The 13356-nt window shown below is 43.8% G+C and overlaps 1 protein-coding gene across 1 annotated transcript in view; it reads right to left on the bottom strand.

Annotated features, from left to right (window-relative positions):
* RPF2 (ribosome production factor 2 homolog) overlaps positions 1-13356 on the bottom strand; it is a 420196-nt gene that overhangs the window by 324606 nt on the left and 82234 nt on the right. The window contains exon 3 of the mRNA XM_069607771.1: positions 7232-7269. Within this exon, the coding sequence (XP_069463872.1) occupies positions 7232-7269 (38 nt within the window). The remainder of the gene's footprint in view (positions 1-7231; positions 7270-13356) is intronic.

The raw sequence follows: 13356 nt of genomic DNA, 5'->3' as shown, positions 1-13356 counted from the left end.
TCCGTGCTATGGGCCTTACAGAAACAAGACTGCCTCTGCCCAGGATCTGGCGACTATCCATGAAGTTTTTTACTTGCAAAATGGCAGTTGTGTCCAGCATCTTAAGCACAAATGGTGCATTAGAGATAGGCCTATAGTTGGATGGCACATTCGGGTCCAATATTTCTTCTTTTTTAATAGTGGGGATATCCATGTCTGCTTAATGGTAGTTGGTACCAGACATTCCATAAATGAGGAGTTCATCAGTTTTGTGACCATCGGGGTCACCTGCGTAGCGCATACTTGAACAACCTTTTGTCAGGCTGAGATACTGGTGTCTGCGGAAGCTGCTGAGCCCCCGACAATCCACCCAAAATGTGGCACTCTGAGCTGATACTATATAACTGCTCAGTTTACCTCACTTCCAGGGGAAAGGGGGAAGGGACAAATTAACAAACACCAGGCTGGAAGCTATTGACTAGCTGGTTCTTCACCTGAAGTAAAAACATATAATACACCTTGTTATTCATTGGGTACTATACTAACCTTAATTCCAATATCCTTTACCAAAAATAGTAAAAACCATACCTGGAACTTCTCTACAGAATGCCCAGAGAAGTGATAAGCTGACTTGACTTCCTTACTAGTTGACTTGAATCGCAATGATCATCCAGCCTTCTCAGTAGGTCCATGAATGTGAAATTAACTTTGCAGATCATCTTCTAAAAACTCAAGAAGCTTGAACAAAGTCTTAAATTCATTAAAAGTAAATGGAAGTTCTAGTGTTTCTGGAAAGTTCTTATATTTCTTATAATTTTTAGAGTGTCTTTTACTTTTAAACTGTTTTTGAAACTTGCGACGAAAAATTTCACGTGGAAATCTCTTGCACACTCATAATAATCCAAACTGTGTGTAGAACGTACACGCGCTGAAAACCAAACGGCGGAAAAATGCACACGCGCTTATTCAAGGAGCGAGTAAAAAGCACACGCGATAATCTCCATTCTGCGGGAAAAAATACACAAGCGCTTTATCCAAGTAGTGAGTTAACGCACACGCGCTGAAGCCTAAACCGTGGGAAAAATCCACACGCGCTTTTCCAAGGAGCGAGTAAAAAGCACACGCGATGATGTCCATCCCGCAGGAAAAATACACACGTGCTTTATCCAAGTAACGAGTAAACGCACACGCGCTAAAACCACCCGTGGGTAGAAAAACACACGCGCTATAGTATCACGTGACACATAAGAGCTCGCGCTAGATTCTCAAGCGAAGACTTTCACGCGCGGGCATTTGTTAACGGAAAAACCACGCGCTTGATAGAAAGCGTAGCGTAGCCAAGAAAACCAAACGATAGCACTACAGTTCTTATTAAATGTTTTCATATGAACTTGAAAATCAATTTAACTCTTCAACAAGAACATTAGATAAAGAGTTTTGAGTTTTTAAAGAACTTATCTTGTGAAGAGTCTTGGAAACTTATTTTCTTAAGCAACTTGAAATCTTCTTACTCCTGTCCTGTGCCAAAACGAACTCCACAAAGATTCCCGTTTACTTTCCAAAGAAGCCGCTCGACTGCTTGAACTTGAAACCCCTGAACAAGCTTAGTACACGACCTCTCAGCTGGGCAAAGACGATGAAAGGCAGTTTAGAATGTTCACTGTCTTCCCTATAAACAATCACCAGCCAATTAGAATTTAGACTGAGGACCTCCATCTTGGCTTGGGGCATTCTCCATAGACTGCAATGAATGTTAAGGGCAAAATTGGCTGTTTTAAAATTAAACTCCATAATAACTTCCCAAAACCTTTCTATACTAAATATGTGTCTCCCCTGACCCAATGTAATTGAGAATATGCCACTGTAACCTGACAGTACCCCCCTTCTAACGCCCAGTCCCTGGGCCACTTTTCAATGGAAATTTCTTATGGAATCTTTCAACCAAACGAGGAGCATGCACATCACTTGCTTTCTCCCAAGTGCGTTCTTCAGGACCAAAACCCTCCCAATCAATGAGATACTGTAGCTTTCCTCTCACTCTTCTAGAGTCCAGAATTTTCTTAACTAAAAATTCTTCTGAATCATCTTCCTCAATTACAACTGCTGAAGGAGTAGGTGTCAATCTAGTTCCTTTAACCACAGGTTTCAACAAGCTAACATGAAAAGTTGGATGAGTTTTCATATGTCTTGGTAATCTAAGACGAACAGCCACTGGATTTATCACCCTTTCGACAACAAACGGTCCTACAAAACGAGGGCAAAACTTATTTCTTCCTTTAATTCTCAAAAACTTGGTTGATAACCACACCAAATCTCCCTCACTATATTGAGGACTAGTCTTTCTTTTAAGGTCAGCAAATCTTTTATATTTTTGTTTACTCTCCACCAACACCCCTTTTGCCTTTTCCAAATTTCTTTTCATGACTTCTAGTCTCTTTTCCACTTCCGGGTTTCCAGAATCATTATTGATCTCAATACTAAGAAAACGAGGATGAAAACCTCGTCCCAAATAAAACGGAGACATAGAGGTGGCATCCTTACTACAGTTGTTATATGCGAATTCTGCCACCCACAACATATCTACCCACTCTTCCCCTGTCTGCAGATAACACCTCAAATATTTCTCCAACTCCTGATTTATCCTTTCCACTTGCCCATTGGTTTCGGGATGGTAACCTGATGATAGACATACTTCAACTCCCAATCTCTTACAAAAAGCTCTCCAAAACTTAGAAATAAATTGAGACCCTCAACTTAATTGAAGTGTTGGCGAGAATCACTTTTCTTTATTAATCCTACTGATTGCTTTTGGTAAAACAGCACAAGGTGATGCCAATTTACAGCTTTTGACTGAAGGTCACAAGTTGGAATCACAACAGGTACCCACAACTCATTCTACTAAGTGGACAAAATTCATACAACAGAGTTTGTTAACAACCAATTGCTTATCAACCACACCAATTGCAACCCCTTGGGGTGAAACAAGTGCTTTACAAATCCACTGGTTATCATTCCAAAGTCCAAAACTTAATTTCTGCTATGAATGAAGTGTTGCTTGCTCAACAAGTTAACTGTCCTACCCATGGGTTGGGCAACACTTTGGACCCACATAGTCTCCCTACTGCCGAAATGTTTTTCCAACTCTCCCAGCGACTGCGGCTGACAATTTCAATGTTCCTTTTGTCTAGCACATTAGGATCTCAAAACCACCATTGCATTCCCACACCGGTTGTCTGTGTATGGTTTCTTGTGATGACATTGTACAAATCAACACTCAAATTCTACCCCTCGGACCTGGCCTCTCCATCGGCTACCTTGGGAGCGGTGGTGGACTTGCTGTCCCCCTTAAAGAACTCCAGACCCCCTGCTCACCAGTCTCAACCGTGGTTTTCCGGATAAACTGCATGCGCTCTGTTTGAAGCGTAGTCAGTCTGAGCACAAATGGAGACTTAGTTATGATCCGACTGCCAAACTTGTTTTGATGCTGGCCGCCACGCTGTACCATCTAGCCATTGCTAGTGCCAAACGGACCCATATATGCTTCTCCAATAGACATCCATCAATCACTCTAAAGAGTTGTTCAAGGTTGTTCGGGGCTTGTCCCTTGCCACACCTGATCTGGTCCCTTTGTTGCAGGACTTATTCCACATCCTATTTTGTTGACAAAATTAGCACAATCCGGTCCGACATTTGCTCCTCTGCATACTGGTTGTCGGCCGTCCCTTATTCAGCCACAGTCCCTTTGCCCATTACTTCTTGGTCAGCATTTCCTATTTTTTTCCATCTGAGGTGGTGTCAGTGGCTAACTGAAGCTTCCCCCGCACCCCCGCACCCAGTGCCTACGGACCCAATACCCCTTTGTATCAAGGATATTTTGCCTACCACTGTTTATTTACTGACTAATGCAGTGAATTACTCCTTTTTGACAGGGCTGATGCCTGCACCTCTTTAACATGCAACAGTGATCCCTCGACTGAGGGGGAAAAAAAAAGGAGAAAAAGAAAAAAAAAAATAAAGAAAAAAAAAAAGGTTCTCTATACCCCCTCTGATCCCAGCTAATTTCTAGCCAGAGCTCTTCTCCCTTTCCTTATGAAGCTCTTGGAATGTTTGGTCTGTCCATTACCCAGCACTTTTCTTGAGGAATCTTTTCTTTCACGCGTCAGTTTTGGTTTACGCCCAGGACGGGGGACAGTGTGTGTGCTGGACTCCGTTATGGACAATCTGGCACGAACACATGACAAAGGCTGCATCGGCGCTTTGTTGCTACTTGATCTCTCTGCTGCCATTGATCACGGTGTCCTTCTGGATCGGCAGGCAGGGACGGCCTCTTGGGTACTGTCCTGGCTTGGTTTTCTTACTTTCTCTCCATTTAATTCTCAGGCAGTGGCCCACACGTGGCGTTTCCCAAGGGTCCGCAATTCGTTTTTACACCCATGTTCAACCTCTGACCAAATTGATGTTATCCCACGGCTTCCTTTGCTATTCATATGCTGACGACACCGAACCCAATCCATCTGGACTTTTTCTATTCCTGAGTGGGCAGCCAGGTACCAAGTCTGCTTGGAGGCTGTGGGGGAATGGATGTGCAACAACTGGCTCAAGTTGAACAGTGAGAAGACAGAGGTGCTGGGCCCCCCTCCTGCATCTTCTTTTTGGACCCCCAATTTCTGGTCACCTTCTCTGGGTCCATTTCCTTCCCCGGTCCCCATTTTTAAAGATCTTGGTGTGAAACGTTCCACCACTCTTTCTATGCAGCCACAGGTTGGCCAGTGCGTCAGAGGGTTTATTTTCAGCTCAAACTCAGCACTCCTTGCCCTTGTGGTCTCTTCTCTTGTCACTTCTATTGACTATTGCAACTCACTAATCCTAGCCCAACTGGGCTACCTCATACAACGTTTACAGGTTCTTCAAAATTCGGCAGCTGTGCTCATATTTCCCCAGTCTTACAGAAACTCCACTAGCTCCCGGTAGTCCAACATTTTAAATTGAAAGCCCTCTGTCTGATGCATAGAGCCTTCTACTGTCAGGGAGCTGAATATTCGCAGGTCAAATTTCAGCCTCATGTCCCGGGCCGAGCTCTGCAGTCTGCAAATGCCTGTTTGGTGCCTGTTCCCAAGATAAAGTACAGTTGGATTGGGGACACTACTTTTTAGTGATAGCCACTGGACTATGGAATTCATTGCCTCACCCTCTATGGGCTGCGGTTAATTCATCTCTCCTTCAGCCATGCCCTAAAGACTTTACTTTTCTAGTTTTAGTTGTTCGCCCACTGTTGAGCGCCAAGATGGGGGAATGTGATGTGGCGCTTATTAAATAATAGCAGAACATGTTGGAGAGAGACCATGGTGAATTATCTCTCTCTCTCTCTCTCTCTAATTGGTGATCTATGCACCAATGGCAAGGGAACGATCATCCACAGGCCAAATCCAACAATGTGTAGTCTTTTGTAGGAAAATCTCTTGATGCAATATTTATAGATCAGTTTGCTCTGAAGAGGAGATGTTGTATACTAACTAAAAGAAGCAATAGCGCTACCATATTATTTAGTTGGAACACCCGATTGATTAAACTCCGGTCTTATGTTGAAATAAATATTCCTACTTTGCCTCTGTGGAGTGCATATTTTATACAGTGGAGTTCCTGGGACTAGGGCTAACAGCTGAATTTTCCCAAGGAATGAATAGCAACAAAAGTAGCCAAATAGCCACAGAAGAGAGCCAAAGCATTCATAATCTCATAGGCATCAGTAAAAAATAAATCAGTACAGCATCAATGGTTATGTTACTAAGCATTTATACTGCGTCCATCGCCATTATAGTGGTCCTATGGGGCAGAGGCTTGTCTGGATAGTGGTGTATTTTGTGCCCACAACAGTGTGTAAACCAGACTCTGGTATGAGGAAAGGAAAAAGCAGAAAGAAAAAACAGTGAGGAAAAGAGGGTACGACGTCCTTTCGTTGCGGGATGTTTTTTACCGCAAATTTTTTTTTTTTTCGAAAAAAAAAAAACCATCGAATTTTTTAGAAAATGGGGGGGCCTCCCCCCCACAAAAAAAAAAAACAATTCGATGGGTTTTTCCTGAAGAAAAAAAACGCGGTAAAAAACCCAGCGAAAAAACATCCCGCGAAGAAATGACATGGAACCGATAAGAGAAGCAGGATTGGAATAGGGAAAGACAGCTGGACAGGTACAAATGGGTTAAGGGGGGGGGGGATGGTTCAGCACCAAGCAATGGTGAGCAGCTACTAACTACTGCAAGGCAATATCCTCCATATAATGCTGGCTTCCATCTTACAGTGGAACTTCACATTTAGAGCACAATTTCACGTGGGTGAATAAGCTAATGTGAGGCAAATTCAACCACAGTATTTTACCAATGACAGTGTGTGCAAACAAAAGGGTAAAACAGTGTGTTCAGCCCAGACTACATAATAAAATAGGTTACAGAGCACGATTTCTTTCTCTCCAAACAATTCTTGGCAGGTTCAGTGTTCCCTACATTTTATGGCAGAGGGTATGGTGGAGGAACTCTGGAGGTCATTATTGAAGTATTCATTCTGGTTGGCCGGATTACCATTATTGATCCAGAGAATGGTGTACGGTTGAAACAATGTTGCCTGTAGTAACGTCTAATCATTTGTGCCCCCATTTTAAATTTCATGCAAATTCCATTGTTTACATGTTTGGACCACACTGTGCTGCAGACGACCACTAGACAAAAGAATTGTGAAACGGACAAGGGACATGGCTAGAATTGTAAAGGTTGACCCATCTACCCTAGATGTGTAGTATTTCCCCCTCCTGTTCCCCCTCAATCAACCACTACCAAGAAAAACGAAAACATTTCAGCTCCATCTCATTATTAGATATAAACTGAGGTGTTTACACACACTGCCGGCTAGCTCCCGTATCACACATCTTTGGTGAAATGGAGAACTTTTGGGCTTAATGCTGTTAAACCAAATACTCATCCCTTCTCTAAAACATGCCTCTGAATTACGCTACTGAATTAAATAGCAAAAAAGTACTTTGTCTTCCCACTGGTGTGCCCATTCAGTGCTCTATAGCTTACATTCACACCACATGCCTAGAAAAGGTCACTGGAAGTAGAGCAGAAAAGGAACTGTGGGGACCAGAAGCAGAACTGTTTTCTATTTCTGTAGACACTCATCTGCATCGCCTGGAGACAATGAAGCACCCCGGTCACCTTACACACAGCGTGCCATGAAATTAGAAGAGAAGAGATGACTTACTTTTTATATAGGACTGCGTTGGGCTTTTTTAAGGCATACTGCAAAACAAAAATAATGTGAAAGTTAGTTACAAAATAAAAAGTCACATTTCTTGTAAGCCTCATGGTTTTTTAGGCCCACAGCACAGCGCAAGAATCATTGCCATAACCTTTCTACTCACGTGAATTGCAGTTCCCTAAAGCAGATAAACGTACATACTGACGCTACACGACAGGGATCCTCGGAGATGACACAAGTGCAACTGTAGCACCCAACTGCCTTTATTTTTAAAACACATTTTGATGACCGCTAGAGCGATTAGGTTTTCAGACATGAAACACAGGTAAATGCTGCAATTGCCTACCTAGGTCAGGTTTCCTCCTGTGGGGCACTTCTGTTTGATCTAGGTCTATGTCTAAACCTACACCTACACCTCATAAGCTGTATACCGATGCATGATATAGCTGTATCTATTTTTCTATACAGGTTTAAAGCCCTTATAATACACTACCAATATACATACCACAAAAATGCGCAAGCCACATACACACCACTTTTTAATGGATGCGTGTTCATGTTTTGCAATTCTGCTTCATGTTTTGTCGCACAAGCCTTTGAAAATATAAATATTTACTTATTTTTACCTTGATTAACACACGCGTTTAGCTAAACTATAAATCTTCCAATTTCCGCCAGAAACAAAAAACCAGGCAAATGGAGACTGGTAAGAGATTTGCCCAAAGTCACCTAACTCCCAACCACACGAATCACCCACTCAGTCTTACAGGATACACACCAGACTTAAGGTAAGTAATACCCAAGCCCACACAGTACCTTGGGAGAAAAGAAGAGCTTCAGAGTGGATGCCTTCCGGGTGCAACAGCAAAGGACACGGTCCCTGGATTCTTGGTCTGGAGACAAAAGAACTGGACACTGGATGGGAACTTCTTGTAGCAGCAGTCAGAGAAGGCTTCCAGCAACAGATACTTCATGAATTCTCATGGCTCTGGATTTGGCACCTTTTTACAGCAGCCAGGTGAAGAACGAATATCGCCGGTCGGATTCTCTTCACTCTGGTGCAGGGATTCGACTTGTATCTCTGGAGAGCCAGGAGGCGGCCACCAAAATGCCAGATGGATTCGGACTTTGGAAGACCATGCACCACACAACGGCTTTAGGTCCCAGGGTATTGTGGTATTGCAGCCAAGCAAGGTTGCAGGTGGTCATGGATGGCTCAAAATGTAGATCTTCTTGGGACTAATGGGTCTAACCAGCATCATGGTAGAAGTCGCCGTGTTTGGGACCCCCGGGTCAATTGGAAGGAAGTGTTACAGCAGGCTCTGGTTACAGAGCAAGCTCTCTGGTCGCTGGAAATCGCTACAGCTGTATTTTCTTCATCCTCCTAGTCGGTTTCAGCTCCAGTGGTCGATTTATCAGCAGCTTCCAGGTTCAGAGTATTTATCAGGAACTTAAGCACAACCTTCTGCACTCACCCCCTGCATTTTACAGGAAGGGGCTGTCTGGCTGTCCAATCAGGACTGCCAGTATCCTCCCCAGGTCCCACTGGGACTTGGTTCCTTTCAGGCAATGTGGAAGACAAAGAGCTGCAGAGTCTTGGATTCTTCCCTCGCCTCCTGCCTTCTCAAACACTTGAAGGCTGGGTGGGGAATTCAAAGGATTCCCACCAAAGACAAAGCTTCCACTGAGGTCGTTCCTGCCTAGAATCATAGTGGAAGACCTCAGAAACTACAATCACACGAAATGGCGAAAAAAGGAGCCCACCATTTTAGAAAAAAATGGTGGTCCTTCTGTGCATTACCGAGGCCGATTTAACAGCCTCAGAGTAAGACTAAAAAGTCACTAAGTTAAAACCATTGCCACCAGCCATTCAAGTAAACTTGCAATTGTAAACAAAAATGTTACCAGGTAAGTAAGCAAGGGGCTACATTGTATCCCCCCCAGCACTCCCAATAAGGTGGGGTGTGCTGGCTCGCTATATAAAATGTAAAGGGGGTTGAAAATCCTTACTTGTGGACAGTAGTTCACCCAAGTACATGAAAGAGAAATTAACAGAGCCCAAGGGGGCAACCCAGCCTGAGCCCAAACGTTATAGGAAACTAACTTCAACCAAACACTATGGAGAGACATAAAAGGTCAGCCATTTAAAAAAATAAAATAAAAGCGGGGGGACGGGGAGGATTGGGATTTGAGGGAAGATTCCTACTCCTACTCACCCAGGGACAGCGTAAAATAATTACCAAGTCCAAGCAAAAAGTTCTGGGGTTGACGAAGGTCAGGAAGATTTATCATATATATGAAAATCTGATCAACACTAGTGTATAGCATGAGGCTGAAGAGGGACCCTTGTGGTCTAGGTGCCAGCTGTACGCAGGTCAGGATAGGGTTCAGTTGCAGGAAAGTCAAAGTTCCAGAGGATATCTTCTCAAAACTGTATGCAGTGATTTTAACAAATTAAATTACAGAATGCTGTAATAACGAAAATGTTAACAAATATTGATTTTTGGATTAAAATTCATATGGGGTGAAGAAAGGGGTTATAACGGGTGGGGAGGGGGTTGGGTGGGTTTAAAAGCATAGCGAAATGGGGGGATTTGGATGGGGGATCCCCCAAATTAAAAAAATAAAAACATTTTGCGTTATAACATTTTCATTATTACAGCATTCTCTGTAATTGTATTTGTTAAATCACATGTAACCATTCAAACAAGTAAGTATTAGCTTCAAATGTAGTTAAAGTGTTCAGGGACTTCACATAAGGCACCCTATATGTGTTCCAGCCTTAGACCTGGGCAAATAGTATGGGCAAACTCCCAACCACACAAATAACCTACTTAGCCTCACAGAATGCACATAAGACGTAAGTATTACCCAAGCCCACACATTGGGAGAAAAGAAGAGCTTTGGAGTGGCTGCCTTCAGGATGCTGCAGCACAGGACCCGGTCCCTGGAGACGAATGAACTGGACACTGGGTCTGAACTTTCAGCAGAAGTCGTCAGAGAAGGCTTCCAGCAAAGGGCTCTTCTCGCGGCTCTGTGGATTTGGCGCCTTTTTAGAAAAGCCTGATTTATATTTATTTTTTCATTTGTATAGCGCACAAACCCTAAAGCATCTAGGCACTGTATAGGAGAAAAAATACACCTAGTCACATTCGGAGGTCATAAATGGTAGGTATACAAGGCATTACAGATACAAGTGTAGATTGCAGAGACTAGCATCACATAACCGTGAAAGCAAACAAGGTGAGCAGATTTAGACAAACAGCCAGGTTTTAAGACCTTTCCGGAAAGCCCAGTTGGATTCCTCTGCTCTAAACGCCTGTGGAAAAGCGTTCCATTGCTTAGCACCAATGACTGGGAAACTGGATCCTCCCGCTTTGGCACGTTTCTACTTTGGTACGAAGAGTCTGTGGGTTTAAGGGGTCCTAGTGGGCCTGGACGAGAGGGTCTTAGCAGTTTTTTGTGATAGTTAAGGTTGGGAAGTTTTGGAGATACACCTGTGTATAATGGTGTCTTGAAGGCAATTCTTTCTCGAGCCAGTGTGCTGCTTTTTTCTAGCCGCCAAGATATGTTCCGATTTGGGAATATTTAGGGCGGCTCAGAAGGCGTTGTTTTGAATAGTCTGGAGTTTGTTTAAGTTGTGAGCAGAAGTTCTGGAGAAGAGAACAATTCAGTAGTCCAGCCTTGCTCCGATCACTGCTCGGGCGATGGTTAGACAACTTTCTGTGGAGAGGAAAAGTCTGGCAGCGTTTAGCAGTTTAGTTGAGTAAGCCACTGTGGAGGCTATGGCATTTACTTGCCGGTTTAAGGATAGTGTTGTGTCCAGGTCAACTCCTAGGGTCTTGACCGCTGATGAGACTTCGATCAGGGAACCATCAAATGTTGAAGGCTGCGAAGACTGGATCAGGTTTTCTATTAGCACCAATGAGGGTCCAAAAGGAGAAGGTAGGTCTTCTCATCACTGAGACAGACTGTGGGGCACCATCCGGGCCTGGATGGTGGCATAGATAGAGTCCAGGGCAGCAGCATCATTGGTGTAGGTCCCGGTGAGGGGTGGGGGCTAGGGGGAATCTGCGTGTTGTCGGCAAACTATGCGGAGGGAGTCAAGGAGGTTGAAGAGTGGCTTTGTGAAAATGTTGTATAGTGTTGGCGAGACACAGGATCCTTGTGGTACCTGCAGCTGATGGGGGAGGGTGCAGCACTGGCATTTTCTGAGACGACTCATTGCTCAACCTTCTAGAAATGGAGCGATGCAGGAAACCGCTTTCAGGGAGGGGCTGTGGATGTTAGGTGGTAGCAAAGTATATTATGGTCAACCAAGTCAAAGGCAGCAGAGAGATCTAGGAGGAGCAGAAGGGCAGGTTTTCCCACATCTCTAATGTTTTAGGTCCAGGAGTGCTGACTCGTACCATGACGAGGGCAGAAGTCTGATTGGCAGACTCGTAGGATGTGGCTATTAGTGACGTTGAATTTGTACATATCCAGCTCTGTCTAGTATTTTTAATAGTACGGGGGCTGTGGTGATGGGCCGGTAGTAGTTTGTGAAGCGCAGGGTCAAGTGGATTCTTTTTTTTAGGATGAGTAGGACCCCTTCTTTAAGGCAGGCGAGTACATCTGTCAAGAAGAAGGAGTTGATGGCTGGGATGAACAGAGCTAGTGCTTCCGCCCAGTGTTTGATGACAGGGGGTGGGGGCGACATATCCCATTAACATCTTGATGGCTTCAAACTTTTTCGACTGTGGAGGGTTTCCATTACAGCTATTTTGCTGAAGCTAAATAGTGAAGTTTTTGTGATATTGGAGGTGGGAATGCAGGATGCTTCAGTGCTCAAAGGGGAGAGCTTTAAACTGGCTTGTTTGGTGAGAATTTTGTTGTGGAGAATGTACATTTTTTGCAGAATGGCACTCTGTATGCTACTGTACCAGGCTGAGTGTTTAGTCGAGGTGGTGGCGGGGGGCGGGCGGGGTTTCTAATTCCCCAAGAATTAAGAATAGTGTCTGATTAGCATTGGCTCTTCTAGTATTGAGCGTAGAGGCTTTGGCTTGGATGAAGGATTATATTGTTTAGATAGGAACGTGAACTCCCGTTTGTGGCCTCAGAAGAGATTTTCATCCAGCAGGTTTCAAAAATAAATTTTTTGGTTCTAAGGTCTGAGAGGTCTTGGTGTACCAAGATTTGAGGTGAGCTACAGGTTTGACGTTTTGTTGCAGTTAGTGGGGCGATGGTGTTAATTGTGTCAGTTAGGGTTTTGGGGTGGAGATGGGCTAATCTCGGAGGATCACAAAACAAAAATCGACGCGGCTTTCATAGACCTTCACATGCCCTTTGATTGGATATCCCGGCAAAAACTTTGGGATAAACTTGAAAAATGGGAATGCCCCAACGACATACTATGCCCAATCAAACAACTTTATTCAAACACATCTATAACAATAAGACTTACAAGAAAAGGCCACACAACATCAAAAATAAAAGCCGAAAACTGACTAAAACAAGGATGCCCTCTAGCAGCTACACTGTACAATCTTTTTGCTGCAGACATCGAGACTCCCCTACAGTCCGATGCCCTCAACCCCCCAAAGATCAACTCAATACCGGTAAAAATCATGACATATGCGGATGATATTCTCCTGGACAAGACACCATCAGGTCTACAAAACAGCCTCAGCCAACTAAGCCTCTACATGAATCTCAATGAACTCACCAATACAAAAAAAAAAGACAAAAATCATGCAACTGTCCAGACCGACTAAAAACAACGGAAAACAACTAAAAATCTATCTAAATCACAAACAGCTTGAAGAAGTAACATTCAAGTACTTGTGCATCCATATAAACCAATCCAAATCTGAAAAAGAGTGGACTCAAACTGGAACAACGGATTCAATCTCTGGCAAGACAAGGATGTGTGATCCAGCGCAAATTTGGCAAATACTCTTTCAAACCAATAACCACATATTAAAAGCAAAAGGTGATTCCGACAATAGTCTTTGGAACAGAAGTCATGATATACGCAACAAACTACGGCTGGACAAAACTAGAAGCACTCTTCTGGCGTACGATCCTGCAGCTGCCACCATCTTTCCCTATGCCTAGGATCAGACCCGAAATAGCAGTGCAGTCCATCA

This window comes from Ambystoma mexicanum, chromosome 4q, assembly GCF_040938575.1.
Source record: "Ambystoma mexicanum isolate Mex_15411 chromosome 4q, UKY_AmexF1_1, whole genome shotgun sequence".
Lineage (NCBI taxonomy): Eukaryota > Metazoa > Chordata > Amphibia > Caudata > Ambystomatidae > Ambystoma > Ambystoma mexicanum.
The sequence above is the reverse complement of the archived record's forward strand: the minus strand, read 5'-3'. Positions and strand labels throughout refer to the sequence as shown.